Raw genomic sequence first — 17686 nt, 5'->3', positions numbered from 1 at the left:
GAGATTTGAAATGACAGTTTTGCCCCCAACTGTCAAAACTCCAAGCGCCTCTTTTAATTACACGGGAAACTTATTTTTGTTGGCCGAGGATAGAATAGTCATTTCAACCACTTGGCTTAAAATTTCGGGTAAAATGTCAGTTATATAATTGGATAGTTAATTTTTTTAAATATATCGAACATATTTTTGTCACCACTCATATCCTTTGAAAATTATATTAACCTTTACTTAATTAAAAAAAATATTAAGAAATTTATATAATTTTATAAAACTCTGATCTACTATTCTAACGTAAATTCAAAATCAAGACAAATTCTAATATATATATAAATTCTAACTAAAGATGCAAAATAGGATCGACCCCAACTAACCCTATTTATATACTTATTTTGATAAATTTTTAATTGAACTCTATACATATATGTCACGAGATTAATTAAGACCCATCAAGGACGGGTTTACATCCCTAATATGGCTAACATAACAACTTTAGCATTGGGAAAGGAGAAAGAGAAAACAGAGCAAAACAGGAGAAGTAGAGGACAGTGGAAACAGAGCATGTAGTTCCATTGCCTTAGGAAACCTGTTTCATTGTTACAAGTTAGAATGAGTTCCTTAGGATTATGATTAAGAAGCCAGAAAGAGATGCCAAGTAGTGCTCAAGTTTTATAAAGTGAAAACCAAGTACATGATGAAGTCTTAGGTCCCCTCCTTGTTTCATCCCCATCTTTATTCAAATCCCTCTTTCCACATAGCAAATATGTAAATGCATTCAATCACAGGAGAAAAGAATCATGTAAATGAATCTAGATAATGCCTAATGGCTTCCACCTACTTGTTGGATATGGACCAAGTAATAGTGACAGAAATTCATCTGGACTGCTTCATCCTTTCTGTTCTTCCCATTTCTCCATGTTCCCAGCTTCCCACTTTTGTACTTGGTCCGCTTGCGATCTTCTTTGGTTTTTAGATAGAGTCATGTACGTAAATAGATAGAGTCATGTATGTCATCAGTCAGTCAACTTCATGAAAAAAGACAAACTCTTCAACAATCTTTCTCTTGAGAATCATGGTGTTTAGGACTGGTCTGGGAAAACCTGAAATGAAATCGGCTCCTTCATGGTCATATTCTACCAGCAGAATGCAAAATTAGGGCACAGAGAGAATTAAGGGAAAGACACAAGGTTTGGAGCGCGTTAACTGACCTGATGGTGCCTTTCTGAGATGCTTACAGATCTAAACTTCAGCTCGCCTCTCCGGGTTGTCATCTCATCCAGTATCTCTTGACTTGATACATCCTCATCCATTGTTTCATCCGTGTCCTGTTTTTCCATATGATGGAGCTATTGTAATTAGAACAAACAATGGCAGCGACATTATCTTTCTTGATCAATTTGAGTGGAAGGAAACCCAAGTAAGGCGGATTATCATACTGAACTAGCAATTTATGGACAGGAAAGGGAACAGAACAATACCCTGCATGACAAACTTCCACTGCGCATTGGCACCCCGGCACTCTCCTCGTATTCAGCTGCATCTAATTCGTGAAGATGCTGCTGTGAAAAGAACTTGGGAAGAATATGTTCTCTGATACTTATAAGGATGAAGAATGGCAAAGGGAACAATATTCCAGCAATAGGTATCCATGTGATCCCGAAGCAAACCAGAAAATAAGCAAGCTGGAAGAGGGTGAACGAGGCAATGTATTTGAATGGAACTGTTTCCACGAATGAAGCATGGACACCTGCGAGGACTCTGTCGAATAGGATAATCACAAGAGAAAATGCTGAGAGATGTTGGATGGATAGAGCAAAGAAAAGATAACCATCAACTAATCCTATAATGCAGTCATTTGATATTTTTCATCAATCTGTTTGTTAATTTTGCATATGCCTATTTGGTTGAAAGCATAGAAGCGGGGAAATTTAAAAAGTAAAAGAGAAGCTAACTTACTTAAAACGTCGTCCAGGAGTGATAAAGAGAAGCAACAACCTCTCCCAGAACTGATTACCAGGGAGGCTGTCGATGGCCATATAGGCAAAGTATCCCCAAAGAACTGAGGTAGGAATCATCCTGATCACAGGTATAACGCACACTGCAGCACCAACGAGTGCAGATTGCAACAGATTGCTTCCTCTTTGCTCATTAACTCGGACAGGCAAGTGAGCATCTATGTGCTTCTCGGGATCAAATTTTCCATTTTCATCTCCTCCATCTTCCCTTTTCATGACAGCCTCTTTCAAGTTCTCCAACTCTTTATCAACAGAATTATTCTGTGGCAGAATGGCAGAATGTGCTTAAGGAAGACATATCAACATAAAACTGATAAAAAAACACCCATGCCCAAGGATGCAAGTGACAAGGAACACTTACAGTTTGAGAAGTGTCCATCTCAATAAACACAGCCTCCATCTGTCCATAGATCTCTGAGTTGCTAGCTTGCCTTTTAATGCATTCCTTGGCACTTTTCACCATCTTCTTTCGAATCAACTGCACGTCATAGAAACATTGTTTAAAAATTTATACCAATCATATGTCACAGATGACATAGAAAAATCATTCTTTTCACCCTTATCTCACCTGCCTCTTGAGGACTGCAAGACTCCTAGTGTGCATGGGTGATTGCGGGAGGACACCATTTGACGGAGGCAGGCCAAGCACTCCACAAAGCAAAGTCTAAATTGGCAAGTAGAAAAAGTAAAACCACTAGAGACTTGTATAAAAGAGCTCAAAAGTAAATCATAACATCAATTTGGAAAAGAGAACAGGTGAGTTTCTGAAAAAACCATACCATGGCTCCAAGCAAGAGCATATCATAATGGTAAGCAGATGGGTTTTTAAGATTGTATTCCTTCTGCTGTGCCATCTGGGAAGCTACACTGTGGTCAAAAAAGTATAAACCTGCAATCATCACAGCTGGTATAATGGCAATCAAAATGTATGTCACTGGAACCTTCCCCATATCCTGCAATTTCATTGCAAAAACAACGTTTAACTTAGTACAACGAATACAACAACAATTTTTATCATTCCCTCACATCAAAATGTAATCAGTTAAGCTTCGGCCATTAATTGGAAGAGAAAACGTTTCATTAGCAACAAAAAGCAGTGCAACTGTGAAACTTCACAATTAGGCACTTGCTTTCAAAATATACAAGACTGCGAATAACCATTTAGTAAAGTACATAGTGTAGAAATAGACGCATACAAGCTCTCATCCTAAATATCTGTCGTTTACATAAACATATGGAATCTTCATAGAAGTCATGGAGAGAACAGCTTATTAATTCAGGAACAAGTACCTTGATAACAGTCCAATGGTATAATGATTCAGCATCCCAGGGAAGAGGACAGAAGAGCCTCCTGGGAACCCCAGAGGGAATTTTTCCTGGTACAACATAGGACAATGCTGTCCACAACACTACCATAAGGGGAACCCCATAGTCTGCGATAAAGCTTCGCAGCCACCCTATATTTAGCAGCCAAAGAGAATATATTAGGTCTTCATCAAGTAATCTTTAATGCTAGAATTAGTGTAATGAAAGCAAGCTCATGTACCTGTGCCATATGGCCAGGACCTAGAACCTCTGCTCTTGAGGGCAGTATAGAGTACACCGAAGGAGAAAATAACTGCCAGTAACCCATTTGTATAAAGCCACTGGAATTGATACTTCTCTTCTTTTGGATCTTCGGCTTTAGGGATACTGAACTCGCTCACCACTCCCTGTCATTCAAACAAATATACAGATTTGCAAAACATTCCTGGACTTTTGTTGGATTCGTAAGTTTTTATGCATTGCCAAACAAACAGATACCTTAATGGCCTCTTGCATGAAAAGCACACAAATCAACATGCCAAAAAGTTCCCCTGCAATCCTTGTAAACCTAGTGATAATTGTGCAAGCATTGAATATTGCAAGAAGAAACAGCATGAGAGCCGTCCAGACACAAACCCTGTGAAAGAGAAGAAGTTTGATTTACACACAAATGTTCTGACATTTGATTTATGAAACTGACTTAATAGAGGAAATAGGTCTCCGTACCAGCCGGCCCAAGCAAGAAACAGCTCCCTCCCCAAGTCTGGTCTTCCTTTACTGAAGTTGTACAAGTAAGTGTACATGATAACTGTTGGTTCAGCAACTCCCAAAATAAGGAGAGGTTGTCCACCAAAGATTGAGTGGATGATACCACAGAGAGCAGTAGAAGCAAGAGTCTCTACTGTGCTCAAGCTTCCATCTAAAACGACAACATTTTAAAAAATTGTGCATCCTTCTATGAAAGAATGAAGATAAAAGCATAGCTCATCTCTATCATACTGAATTCATAAAAGGCATAAGAAACCTTTTATGTCCTCTATTATGTATATTAAGTTTAGAACCAAATTAAATTTTAATTATGTGAATTAGGCTTACTTCTCTTTGGGACGCTTCAGGATATTTAGAGTTCAATTCTTGATTATATTGTAGGTAAACATCTTTATCCCTTTGGTTATTTTTATCTCTTGTATAGGTTTATCAACTGGACAACTCTCTCGATAAATAACTTTGTATGACATAAATATAATTCACCTAAAGCAATACAGAATTCATTGTTTTGGGTCTCGTGTTTCTTCTAACAATGTACATTGCAGAGAAATCAGTCTTCCACAAAAACTAATGGTGTACCTGTTTCCCTACTCAATTGTTCGCCAAATGCAATGACAGGAAGAGCAGAAGCAAAAAAGATGTATGCAGTTGGAGCCAGTATCCTGAGATCAACGATGAGAAAAAATCAATTCTGATTAGAAAAAAATAAAAAAGGTTACCAAGCGCATTTCAATGGTATTGAAAGGAAGACAAAACTAGAATACCTAAGACCATAGCATGCCTCTGTCCAGTCCTGCTTGTAGCATGCCAACCTTCCTTTCACATCGCTTATAATCCCTTTGAATGGAGTTTTAAGGCCATCCATTTCTGGTGCTGCAATGCAAGAATGTGGAGGGGTTATTCTGCCCATTAAAGGTGATTTCCCAGAAAATAAATCAAAATTACATAAGGGCTAATGATGTTGGTGACTCAAGTTTAAGAGATGAAAGGGCTAATGATATTGTCACAAAAACTTAATTGGGCGTCGTTGTTGGACCCATGGACAACACCCTAAGTGTTGCTTGACCCCGTGAGTCCCATACAAACAGGGTTGCCAGTAGCGTCGTGCCTAACCTCATGAGTGAGGCAGTGAGAGGGTAGGATCAGGCAGTGCACACGGTAGCTATTGGAGATCCAGCCTTACCCTTTCAACTAAGAGAGAGAATAAAAATTATATACAAATTGCGCGATACAATATGCAAGATTCAATCCATTGTACATGAATACAACAAACAGATTCAATAGATTAAGAAATTGGATTATCATGAAATGCTACATTCACTTCCTGAATGGACATTTTTCTCCCAAGCGAGAAAACAAACGGCAAAAAGTAAACCAAACGGGCAAAAAAGAATGGAAGAAGACGATAAACCAGCGCCAGATCGTTCTAGAATGAGAGCATTCTAGACCAACCAAACAAGAAACCTTGGAAACGTTATACCATTGCATTTTCTCTTCGTTTCCACAGGCTTCTTGGCGCCCAAACAGAGGTTTCAACCACATTCACTGCCAGAAAACGAAAGAAATCTCAAAAAGGACATAGAGACACCAACCTGTAAGGGCCAGGAACGAGGGAGAACGGATTGAACAGGCCAACCGAATCAAAGAGGAAGAAAGAATCCGAGAAAGTCTTATAAGGAGATCGAACGAATAGGAAATTCGAAAAGAAAGGAAGAAGAAAAGAGAGAGAGAGAGAGAGAGAGGAAGACGGCCGGAATGTCAGGCTCCGGCCACCAGAAGAGGCCGGGCAAGGACCGGGAAACGTGTAGGGGACGACAAATCTCTGCTCTCCCTGTTTGTGCGTTTAGAACTTGTGGATTTGAATGAAATACTTCTCCTGGCTTGTCTCGCCCTGGTTTCTCGCGCTGTCTCTAACAATGGGAGACGGACGTGGACGGCCCTTGAGGCCTGCCGCCGGCCATACATACGCATACATATATATAGCGCGAGTCTTGTGGGACCCAACTGGCTTTGCCTCTGCATTGACGAGACCAGTTTCTAATTACAGGCTCTACCATTGCTTGCATTCCTCCACAGTCCATGCTAACCCGATCCGACTAAATGATCTCGTTATTTATATTATTTAAAATATATATAAAAAAATTACATTAATAACATATATTAAATTAAATTTAATATATAAATATAATATTTGTCCCTCAGCAATTAATCCTAATGTCAAATTTATGAAATTTTTAATTTTTTTTATAAAATTTATATTTTTTTCAACACTAAATATCAAATTTTTTAATTATTGAATGATCAAATATTATTTTTATGTGTGTGTGTCACACACACATACTCTACTCTCACAAAGTCTCAACTACCCTCGAGATTTCACTAATTTTACTAAGGTTTCCATACTAACTTACCTTGCAAATTAGATACATTCCTAAATTACAATAGGTTTTAAAAAAATCACCACTAAGGTTTTCTCCCTAACTTACTTTAGAAACTAGACACACCTAGATTTTAACAGTTCTAGAAAACCAATACAATCCACAACAAGTTTTTATAGATAAAAATACTTGTCCACAATTGAAGCCAAATAAATAAGCAATTAGACACAAATAAATAAGACAATGAAGTATAAATAATTAAATCAATAACCTCGATTGAAGAAATTTAGATTTGTCGTATAAAACTTGAAATGTTTTTCTCCTCTTGTCTTGCAACTCTTTGATGGATGTGCAATGTAGCTTTGAGAGCCTTGAATTGCTTGAATTTTTGCTTTAGAGCGTTTGGAAGCTTGTGGGTGCTCTGGATATGCAAAATGAGCAATGAATTGATCTCTAAAATGAGTTTAAGCCTTATTTATAAACATTTCGAAAAATACTGTTCAAAAACGGTCGAATTTACTATTCACAACGGTCGAAATACTGTAGCGCACTATAGTATTTACTACAGTGAAAATTTTAATTTTTGATCCAAATTTTGAAAAAAAAAATATTTGTATGAATTTTTACTTACTTGAAAAATGATTTTAATGAAAAATACTATTTTTTATAATACATATATTGTGTCAAAATATTTTATAAATTAATAAAAAATAATTAGGTATAAAATATTTTTTTATTAATTATTAAAAATTAAATAAATTAAGTTGGCTCAACATTTGAAGGCAACATCTTCTAAAGTCACTTATGTAAATATTAATATGGTATCGTGAAAGAAGTCAATCTAAAGTTGACATGTGTCTCTTTTAAGAAAATTTATATAAGTTAGTCATGTGTGATTATCTTAAACCTTTCGAGCGTATAACATGTGTCTCCTAAGATGAAAACGAATTTAAATTCCTGATGATCTAAGGTAGATGGGAAGAATTTAACCCTATCTTTGCCAAGTCCAAGAAATCCTTTTGAAACTTGTGGAATATAATTTTAGGAATCTCAAAGTCCGATTCGGGTACCTCACCTCCAATTTTATAAAAGGTCGGGGGTTCTTCTCCTTACTTTTATAAAATTATACCTCTTCTTTTTTTTTACTAATTTGAGCTTCAACAGGTAAACTATGGACTTAACCTCGTTTTACTCCTTTGTAAGTGCAGCTCTCGAAATACAATTCTTATAATGTATTTCTCTTACAAGATGTGACGACCTCAAGGTGTGATGCTCGGGGTCAAGATTTTTAAAGAGAATGTTATAATTGCCCCCATAACCATCATCATGCATATTCCTCATGCATAATACATGCATACACACATTACTGAGTAATGGACTAAGGAAAAATGAAAATACCATTTGAACACTCAAAAACACTTTTAATAACATTCAATTATTAATTTATCATACATTTATATTGATATGATATATAAAATATGAGATATCCAACAGTCACGTCTAAGATTGTGATAAATTTTACTAACAACATGGTAAGATGGCAATAGGAGTTCCGGACATTACCAAAACTTATATAATGATAAAAGGAAATTATTAGGACGAAGCAAACTAAAGTGGAGAGCACATGGGCGCCTCCAATCCATGTGCCGCGGCGGCGGCGGAGTTTGGTTTGGGTTCGGCTTCTACCGCACCAAACGCGTCTACTCTCTGTCTCTGTGTCGTTTTGCTGCTGTATGCGATTGTACGTCGAGTGAGAGAATATTCTGTGTCCGCATGGCCATGCAACGGTTTTCGTTTAATATATTTTTACACACGCATAATAAAGACCGCTTCAATGTTGTTTATTATTCTTTAATTATTATTATACATTGAGAAATTTAATTAAATATATGTATGTATATATAATAATAAATAAATTACGTCGGATAAATAATCATACAAAAATTTATATTAAAATTATTTTATTTTTTAAAAAAACTTAGAACTTTGGCAAGGGAAGAAATTGTTATAATCTCTTGCTACAAACTCAATCCTTATTCCTTAATCACAAAGTTGCAATTTGTAACTGAAAAAATAATGTCTTATGCATAAAGACGACTCCTAATAATATTTTTTATATGCTTCCATATGTGTGTGTGGCAGAACAAAATGGAGATGAAACATGCTGCTCCTGGACAGAAGGGGAGGCTCTGGCTTCCCATGGTGTGAATCAAGGAATAGGATCCAGGACATATCGATCAACCAGCATTGAACCACTAGTAGTGTGGCAAATATCCATATGAAGTTTAGGAGTAAACAACATTAAATTCTAAGTTGAAACAAAATAAAAATGCTTGAAAAGAAGATGGAGGAAGAAGACGCAGCAGCAGAGGGGGGGATGGAAGATGATGTCCCGTCCGGTACAGGATTGTCCAGAAAACAGATTTCTCAAGATGAAGAGCTGGTATATAAAAAGAGTTTACTTCCATAGCTTCCTCAGTGACATGTTTTTCTCAGTATCTTTCTTCATCACTTTAGCCACCGCCATTTCGAAATCTTCCTGTGTTACATGAACCCTCCTCTCCCTCAGTGCAAACATACCGGCTTCTGTGCACACCGCCTACACGTAAAAGAGTAAATTTAGAGAGCTTTAAGTATATATATATATATATATAGCAAAGGGTTACGTTATGGCAGAGTGATACTCTGGCAATGTTCGTAATCCCGAGCTATGCAAGCACAGGATTATGCAATCTGAGAAGGCAAAACCTCCATCAATGATGGATCATAAACATAACAATGAGGGCACATACACCAACGCCGCATAATCACCCACCACCCCTCCCACAACCAATAAAAAGATAACTGCAGGGGGCCAGCGGCTAAATATGCATATGTATAAGAAAAAGGGCAAATTGCCAAGAACAACTACTTTTCTGATTTTTTCTGTAGTAGCATCCAAATTTAATTTTCCTTTAGTTTGGACCACCATTAAACTTTCTATTAGTAAAAACCATTAGATATTAGCGTGGCCTACTACAGCGGTTGATATGACTGCTACTGTAGTAATTTCTACCACATCAGCCAATTGAGGAAGTATATATAAATATATAAGCAATATGTACAAAGTAAAAACTACGTATATAAATACATCAGTGGCGCCCGGCCACACAAACCACATTGATGATGGGGAGGAGTATACTCAGCTATATTGGAGTTCTTCCATTTTATTAAAGTTTCTGTAACACTTTCCTCAACGATTGAATCCACTGCTTTTCAATCATTATTCCCACAATCTGAGACCTTATATATATATATATATATATAGTGTGTGTGTGTGTGTGTGTGTGCGTGTGTATGTAGAGAGAGAGATTGAAAATGTGAGAAGCTTGGTAAGCAGATATGCCAACAGAAACAAACAACAACCGGCCAGTAAAGCTTCTCGAATGAGGAGATTTACATAGCTACAGCCGCTTTGGCAATTCAAGAGCAAGGGCAGGCATTTATCATTGTAACCTTGCTCATGGTACATGCAGCCCCCTTTCTACTACACATTGGAACCATAGATGGACACCGGAGAAAATGATGCCCAAATGAGAAAGAGATAAAAAAAATGTGTGTGTGTGTGTTTGGGGGGGGGGGATATAGAGAGAGAAAGAGAGAGGAATCAAGTAGGGCATAGTCCAGATCATAGTTACCAAGAACAGGTACAGGGTATGTTAGTATGCTAATTTTGGGGTGTGAAGAGAGTACACTTAAGTCGTTAGTTATTTCAAGTCGTGATACGTTTTATAATTATATTCAAGTCAAAATTAGGTAGATTGATACTTTGCTATTATAGAAGTTGGTATATTTTGTTTTGTTTAATTCTTTTCTATATTCTTGTACAACTTATGGAATGAAGAATCCTATGCAAACGAAGCTAGGTTTGAATATAATTCAAAATGTAATAAAATATACAAGAAAGTGAGGTAGACATGCTTTCTTCCTCTAATTTTAATGGAAAATTATTCTGAATTTAAGTTTCTTCCCTAGTTTTGTTTTATTATTTTAACTAAACTGATGTACTACTTGGGATCCCCATTATTGGGGATCCGAATCACATTCCTTGTGATCCCAGGTCACAAAAAAACCACAGTTTGGAACGTGTGATCTGGATCACAGTTCCAGGGGGTAGGAGGGTATGGTCCAGATCCAACCGCCATGAAAATGAACATAGCCTTCTAAAAACCCTAACCTACCTCACAATCTGAGACCTTTTACAAGTACTAAAAGATCACCTTTTACAATTACTGTTCTCACAGTCTGAGAAACACTTGGAGAAGGTCTTGTGTACATGGTTATCAAACATCCCCAAATATATATATATATATATATCACCTGATCTCCCCCATTGTTGGATCTCTATTAGTTTTTCTCTCTACAGAATCTCCCTCCCCATCGCTATTAACCCACACACGCCCCCCCCCCCTCGGTGGCTGGAGGTTGTGCTGCCAGCGGCAACTGGCCAGCACTGGGGTATTTATATATAGTTTCAGTTTATATATATATATATATATATCTTAGTTATATTTAGTTTATATAAATATATTTCCTGATGTGGCAAAAATTACTGAGGTGGCAGCCACATCAACCACCTCAGTGATCCTATATCTTAGTAGGATCATGTCAACATTTAACAGCTTTTACTAATGAAAGGTTAGTGGTGGCCCAAAACTGAAACAAAATTAAAGTTGGACACCACTATTGAAAAAATTAAAAGTTTTGGTCCAAATTTGAAACATAGGTAAAAGTTGAATTTTTTTTTTTTTTTAAGCGATTTGCCCTAAGAAAAATAAGAAGAAATTTTGATACAGAAGGAAAACAAACCTTTAGTTCAGCACCAGATGCACCATTCATCTTCTCTGCTATCTTCTTTAAATCAATCCCACGCATTAAGTTCATTTTTCTCGAGTGTATTTTCAAGATATCCAAGCGGGACTGCAAGAAACAACAATAAAACCAACAGGCTAGTCAGTGCTGAGCTGATATACAGCTAACTTAGAAAAGAAAAAATGAAGACATCAATCACATCACATCCATTAGTTTCATTTTTCTTGATTACAGTCTAAAAATACCCAAACTGGATTGCAGATCCCAAAGAAAGCACGTATATTTCTCTCCAAAAAGGCATATCACTAAACAACAAACTCAAAAAAGTAATACATTATGTGCAAAATAAGAGTAATACAAGATCAGGATTGCAGGGGTTGCCAGAGAGTCAAATGTACACGGGCAAATATACAACCATGGAAAGGTGAAACATAAATCTGGATTGCACAATTAGGATTTATAAACCCAAGTACGTTATTTATCTTAACCACAGGTTAATTGTAGTTGGCTGAATGGTACCAAAATTGAGAGGGAGGGGCAACGGGAAGCTTTTAGAATTCATAAGGTGGCACCATGATAAGTTCATAATGACTAGGTATCAAGGGAAGTTAAGTGACGTAATAACTCAAGCATCCTAAAGTGCAAGTAGATAAGTCACTGCATAATATGATTAACTCAATCAGGTATTTGCCATATATTTTCACTGTTCAACTATTTGACGATTAACTCAATCAGGCATTTGCCATATATTTTCGCTGTTCAACTATTTGACACCCCCTTCCCCAAACACACACACACAATAAAAAATCATCATTCAAATATTTGCCACATAAAAGAAACGGAAAGTCTTGCCCTCCCCCTCTATACCCCTAAGAGATGAAAGGGCAGAGGTGTTCAATGTCCTTCAAGTGAAGTGAGATTCTAGGCCAGATGTGCACTTGTCGCACATAAGAATTCAAGTTCATTCTAAATGTTACAGAACCATCTATAACCCGAGTGATGCAGATCAGAGTCTTATCAAGTGGCATTATCCCAAACCTTCACCTGTAGACAGAATCTTAAGCACACAAAGTAGAAATAAAGATGAAGATACGATCAAAACTCTTAAGAGCATCTGCAGATCAAGAAGTTGACTTTGCAATCTGTATAATTGTAAGATCCTAAGAGATACATCTAGATCATAGATTCAACTGAACATAAATCCCTGACTCTCTAGAACAACCAGGTCTTGGATTGATAAGTGGAAACAAATAACCCTTGGAAGGACTTCAAGGTGTAGGTGCAAAATTTCTTATATCCTCTTTAATTTGCTTCCTCTTCTATCCACCAAGACCAAGTAGCATTCATTAATAGCTCACCACCATCTTTGCAGATCAATTTTTCTTCATTGGATATCACCAACCAGCAGAAACCCCATAACATTGAAAGGGAATATAGAACCAGGAACAGGAACCACAACTAATTTCATAATTAAACAAATAGGAAGATATTTACCTCTTCATTAGGATTTGGGAACTCTATCTTCCTGTCAATCCTTCCAGGCCTCAGAAGGGCATGATCCAGAATGTCAATACGATTTGTAGCCATCAAAACCTGCATGAAGGAGATACCTTCCCATCAATTATTTGTATAAGGAAAAACAAGTTTCAATCAGCATAACAGGAAGTTCGCCAGCAGGCACGAGATCAGTACTTTGATTTTGTTAGATGCTTCAAATCCATCCAGTTGGTTGAGAAGCTCCAACATGGTCCGCTGAACTTCACTATCACCATTGCCAGATCCAGATTCCATCCGAGCAGATCCAATGCTATCAATTTCATCCATAAAGATGATAGATGGAGCATGTTCTCTGTGAAACATCAACAAGAAAGGAATCAATCAGAGGATGTAAATGGGAATTTCATATAATAGGACTAGCATTATTTAGTACCCTGAGATACAAGATGGTGCACAGATCAACACTATACCAATGTTGTCACTGAAGAACATAAGACAAACCTGGCCATGACAAAAAGTTCTCTAACCATTCGAGAGCCCTCACCAATATACTTCTGGACCAACTCCGACCCAGAAACCCTTATAAAGGTACAATCGGTGTGATGAGCAACTGCCCTCGCCAAAAGTGTTTTCCCAGTACCAGGTGGACCATATAGCAAAACTCCCTATTGGTTGAGAAATAGAAAAATTGTTATAAGCCAGCATTTTGCGTTGCACAAATCACGGGTGATGCAGTAAACCAAAATTAATTAAAAGGGAAGTTAGCTGTAATGAATTGCTGATAGAAACCAATCTTCTTCCCCTATATTTTAATATTCCAATGCTCCCTTTGGCCAACATAAATTAACAAATAAAATAAAATTTTAATGTAAAAGGACCAGTTCGAAACACCTGCCCTAATAGGCCAGGCCAAACACAAATGAGTTCCAAATATGTCTAATTAGAAATGGAGTACATACTTCATAGTAAATCATTCAATTGATATCTATGCAAAAAAACCAGGTGAATTCACCTTTGGTTGGGCTATTCCAAGGCTCTCGAATAGTTCTGGGTGTTTGATTGGTAACTCAATGACCTAAAAATTAAGAGAATAGAAGGACAAATTAGTTCCCAGATAACCAGCCTGTCAAACAAAAAGTGAATGATAATAACAATAAAAAAAGCAAAAAATAAACTTACTCTCACCCCCCATATATTTATATAATTGAGTCAATAAAATAAAATAAAAAGACTAATGACCTAAACTTGTAAGTAGTACAACAACAACAACAATCCCAAGCCTTAATCATCACAAGTAGCACACCAACAAATATATAAAGCGCCCATTTGAATTTGTGTTCGCTTTAAGTTTTTTGTGTTCATTTCCAAAAATGTTAAAAAACAAACACATGAAAATACCATGTGATTTATGTCTTATGTTTAAGAAATTGAACACAAATTTGAAATAACCTAAAAGATATGGAAACTCTGCTGTTTTCAATTCCTTTTGCCAATTTCACTCCAACAGACAACTTTCCTCTTTAAGCATTTTTATAATTATTCCATAACATTTTATATTAATAATATTATCATAAATTATTATTAATATTTTATACCAATAATATAGTGATATTAAAATTTTGAACAAAAACATAAAAATCAATTGACATTTTGCCTTTTTTGGTTACAGATTTTGACAACTAACAACAAAAATCAAAAGGGCAGGTTCAATTTTCAATTTTCCATCTGAAAACAAAAACTGAACAAAAATCTGAAAACCAACACACACAACCTGATAGCAAAATCAAATGGGTCCAGCAAATGATATTTAGCCATAAAACCAAGAAAAGAACATCTCATTTAGCTAACCTCCTTTATCTCTTTTATTTGTTGGTCAAGACCACCAATCATGTCATAAGTAGAATCAGGAACTTTTTCGACTTTCATAAGATTTACAAGAGGATCCACTTTACTCGGTAATATCAAGTGAAGCACATAGCTATCATTCCGAAGGGCAACTCTAGTTGATGGTGTGAGCTTTGTGATGTCGATGTTCTTGTCAATATCGACAACATATTTCCCTTCTGGATGAACCTGAACAGTGAGAAAATACATGACGAATGGCACATTACGGTCAAATCAGAGGAAAATGGAAAAATATATTATAACAGTAATGGACCTTAAGATAGGTTCAGACATTGATATAGCCCACGATTTCCACTTCTCAAAATTTAATTTAGCCACTTACGTGATGGGAGTAAGGAAAAATTCAATATCACATTATCCTCTGAAAAATATCAAACATGATGGTATCTCACAGTATTCTTCCTGAGACATTGTAACAGCTAATTATGCCTTGTTTACAAGCAGTTTAACAGCTAAAAACCACTAGTTTCATCATTATCTATACAAGGGGTCACTGTAGAACAAAAAAATAAGATCAATCACTGTTTTGTACTCCTTGATCCTCTAAGAGCTAGTTCTCTCCTTTGTACTCTTGTTTTCTCATTTATTGTTGTTTTAAGTGAGGGGATTCACTTGTAGGTTGTAAAGCTAGTAAGCACAATAGCGCTGGTGGTAATGGTGTTGTGATACAGCTTTGCCTTTTCATTTGTGGTTTTTTCAAGTCATAATGAATTAAAATCCTCTAGTGTAGCTGGAGGAGGTGGATCTAGGCTTGGAAGAAGCCAAACCACCATAAATTCTTTGGCTCTTTTATTTTATTATTATCCATTTCATTTGAAAACTATCATGTGAGCAAACCCCATCCAATCCAAAAAAAGGAATTTATAAATTTTCAAAAACAAAGAATTTTATACAACCCAATAATTCAACACACGTGACAAAACATTGCCATGCACACGCACATGTCCTGTTGTTTCTTTCTTTTATTTTCTCTTCTTTGTTTCTTTTTTTTTGTTTCTTTTGTGTGTGTGAGTTGGGGGGGTACTCAATATCCAACTATGATCAAGGTTAGGAACCTATAAAAATCTTGTATCTCCAAGCCATAAGGATGAGTTTGAAATCTATAATATTGGATCCTCTAGTTTATCCAACTTCAGGGCATTATTTATGAAATCAACCAAAATGTTTATATCTTTAAAACTGGTAACTTAAGTGGGTCAATAAGCTAGATAATGACCTTCCTTCTGGAAAAATCAACAAATTCAGAATACTATATCTTTTCTTCATAAGATTTATTATACTAGATGCCTGCTTAATCAAGCAGTAATAGAGCTAGACCTTACATTTTCAAACAACACTGCTGAGGCAATAAAGTTTGAGAGAGAGCCATGAGAATGACAAACAAGATGCAGAAATATATAAGCTTCAATTCATAAAGTTGCACCACCTTCCAACACAGCTTATAATACCAAAACCCCCATTCAAAGAAAAGTCTTCAGTGAGAAAGTACCAAATCTGGCCATTCGGAGATATATTTTGTTCCAGCATATTCTCAAATACCCATTTTATCTACAACTCTAGATGTCCACTGGATGGGTTCAAATATCACCAAATTTGTCTTATCAATTGCAATGTTATGACTGTCAATCTTAAGATGTAATTGCAAAACACTAGTTGAGAATATGAGTAGAAAATGCTTGAACTCTACAATAAGGATGATGTCAAGAGAAATTGAACTGTAACTTTAACTAGATATTTGATGTGGACTTATAGGCATACCTTCACCAGGACCTTGGATTTCCCCATAACCTTGACCACTTCACCAACATATGAGCCAGGCTCCTGAAGCAATTGTAGTTCTTCTTTGAGCATCCTCACTGCATGCAGCGAAAGCAGTTAACAACGGTTACCTTCTAAAATCATGAGAACTAATAGAACAATTAGAACATGTAAAACCCTCTTAGTATTGTTTCTTGTCGAGATCTGTAATTCTTTATTGCATTATCCAATATCAGACCAACTAATTTGAGCGGAACTCTTAAGCTATTAACGAGTAATATTAACCATACAACAATCAGCATTCACTTTTCCATTTGCACTGCTGATTAGAGACCTCCTTCGTGCAGCAAGTGCAATCTACTTGACATCAGAGATAGATAGCACGACTAAAGGGCGAAAAAACTCAAACTCCAAAGTTCAGAGCTCAATTACAAACATAGCTAACTGTTTCCCCTGTTGACTGCTAATAAATGCACAAATATAAGCAAAACACGCCCACGTCCACTATAACAGATCCTTCCAATCACGGAATATTGCAAAAATTAAGAATTAAATAATAGCTTAAAATATAAAACGTAAACGAAACCTAAAAGAATCGAACTCAGCCCGTGCAATAGTAACTCCAAAAACCTAGGGTTTCTTCTTTTGTGGCGATTTGCAGGGACGCGCGAGCGTATACCTTTGGAATTGAAATCATTGCGCTGAGCCTCGAGGCGATTGAGGTTGTGGGTCTTCTGCCTGACCTGGAGCTGAAGATCGTGGATGTTCTGGAGATAGTACTGCCTCAAGCCCTCGCCCTGCTTCGACGGCGTAGCTTTTGAGGAACACACGCCGGACGACGCCGGTTCCCGTTGGTTTGGTTCGATCGCAGCTGTCACCATTGCAGCTAAAACCCTAGAAATTTTGGGGGAAATGGAAATCGATAGTTGAGATTTGAAACCTGAAACGTTCTTATATGAGTTCGGTTCCTTGCTTCTTCTTCAATCCACCGCCAAAGCTACCCGGAAAAGGCCGAAAATGGATCATTGCAATAGAGCCCTTCAACTATTAACCAGTGCCACTTGGCACCTTTATCTCAAAATTGTAGCATTTTGCCCCTATATTTATCTGGAATGCTTCTTTTTCCATTTCAGTTGGAATTTGTTGTGAGTTTAGATAAAATGTATTTATGCTGAAGAGTTGCGGCGGTGTTAAAAGGGTTATAATAATAGT

General features: G+C 36.7%; 2 protein-coding genes and 1 non-coding gene across 3 annotated transcripts; all 3 read right to left on the bottom strand.

Annotated features, from left to right (window-relative positions):
- Window positions 1–529: 529 nt before the first annotated feature.
- LOC127812640 (probable boron transporter 7) lies at window positions 530–6046 on the bottom strand. Its single transcript, XM_052353126.1, has 14 exons — window positions 5678–6046; window positions 4850–4958; window positions 4665–4747; window positions 4044–4236; window positions 3816–3954; window positions 3559–3724; window positions 3303–3469; window positions 2792–2965; window positions 2581–2676; window positions 2374–2490; window positions 1954–2273; window positions 1476–1755; window positions 1206–1322; window positions 530–1097 (listed from the first exon to the last, which is right to left on the bottom strand). The coding sequence occupies exons 2-14, from the start codon at window positions 4948–4950 to the stop codon at window positions 1077–1079; spliced, it is 1974 nt and encodes a 657-aa protein (XP_052209086.1). The 5' UTR covers window positions 4951–4958; window positions 5678–6046; the 3' UTR covers window positions 530–1076.
- Window positions 6047–8634: 2588 nt separating this feature from the next.
- Window positions 8635–17451, bottom strand: LOC127812639 (26S proteasome regulatory subunit 8 homolog A-like). The gene is made up of 9 exons (XM_052353125.1): window positions 17154–17451; window positions 16475–16572; window positions 14660–14884; window positions 13824–13886; window positions 13313–13476; window positions 13007–13163; window positions 12809–12907; window positions 11312–11422; window positions 8635–9062 (listed from the first exon to the last, which is right to left on the bottom strand). Exons 1-9 carry the CDS (start codon window positions 17353–17355, stop codon window positions 8922–8924), a joined length of 1260 nt encoding a protein of 419 aa, XP_052209085.1. The 5' UTR covers window positions 17356–17451; the 3' UTR covers window positions 8635–8921.
- On the bottom strand, window positions 9819–9915 carry LOC127813821 (small nucleolar RNA snoR109). The gene has a single exon (XR_008026226.1). It is a non-coding gene; the product is annotated as a small nucleolar RNA snoR109 (small nucleolar RNA).
- Window positions 17452–17686: the final 235 nt, after the last annotated feature.

The sequence above is a fragment of the Diospyros lotus genome, chromosome 11, assembly GCF_014633365.1.
Source record: "Diospyros lotus cultivar Yz01 chromosome 11, ASM1463336v1, whole genome shotgun sequence".
NCBI lineage: Eukaryota > Viridiplantae > Streptophyta > Magnoliopsida > Ericales > Ebenaceae > Diospyros > Diospyros lotus.
Note: the sequence above shows the minus strand (reverse complement) of the source record. Positions and strands in the feature narration are given on the sequence as shown.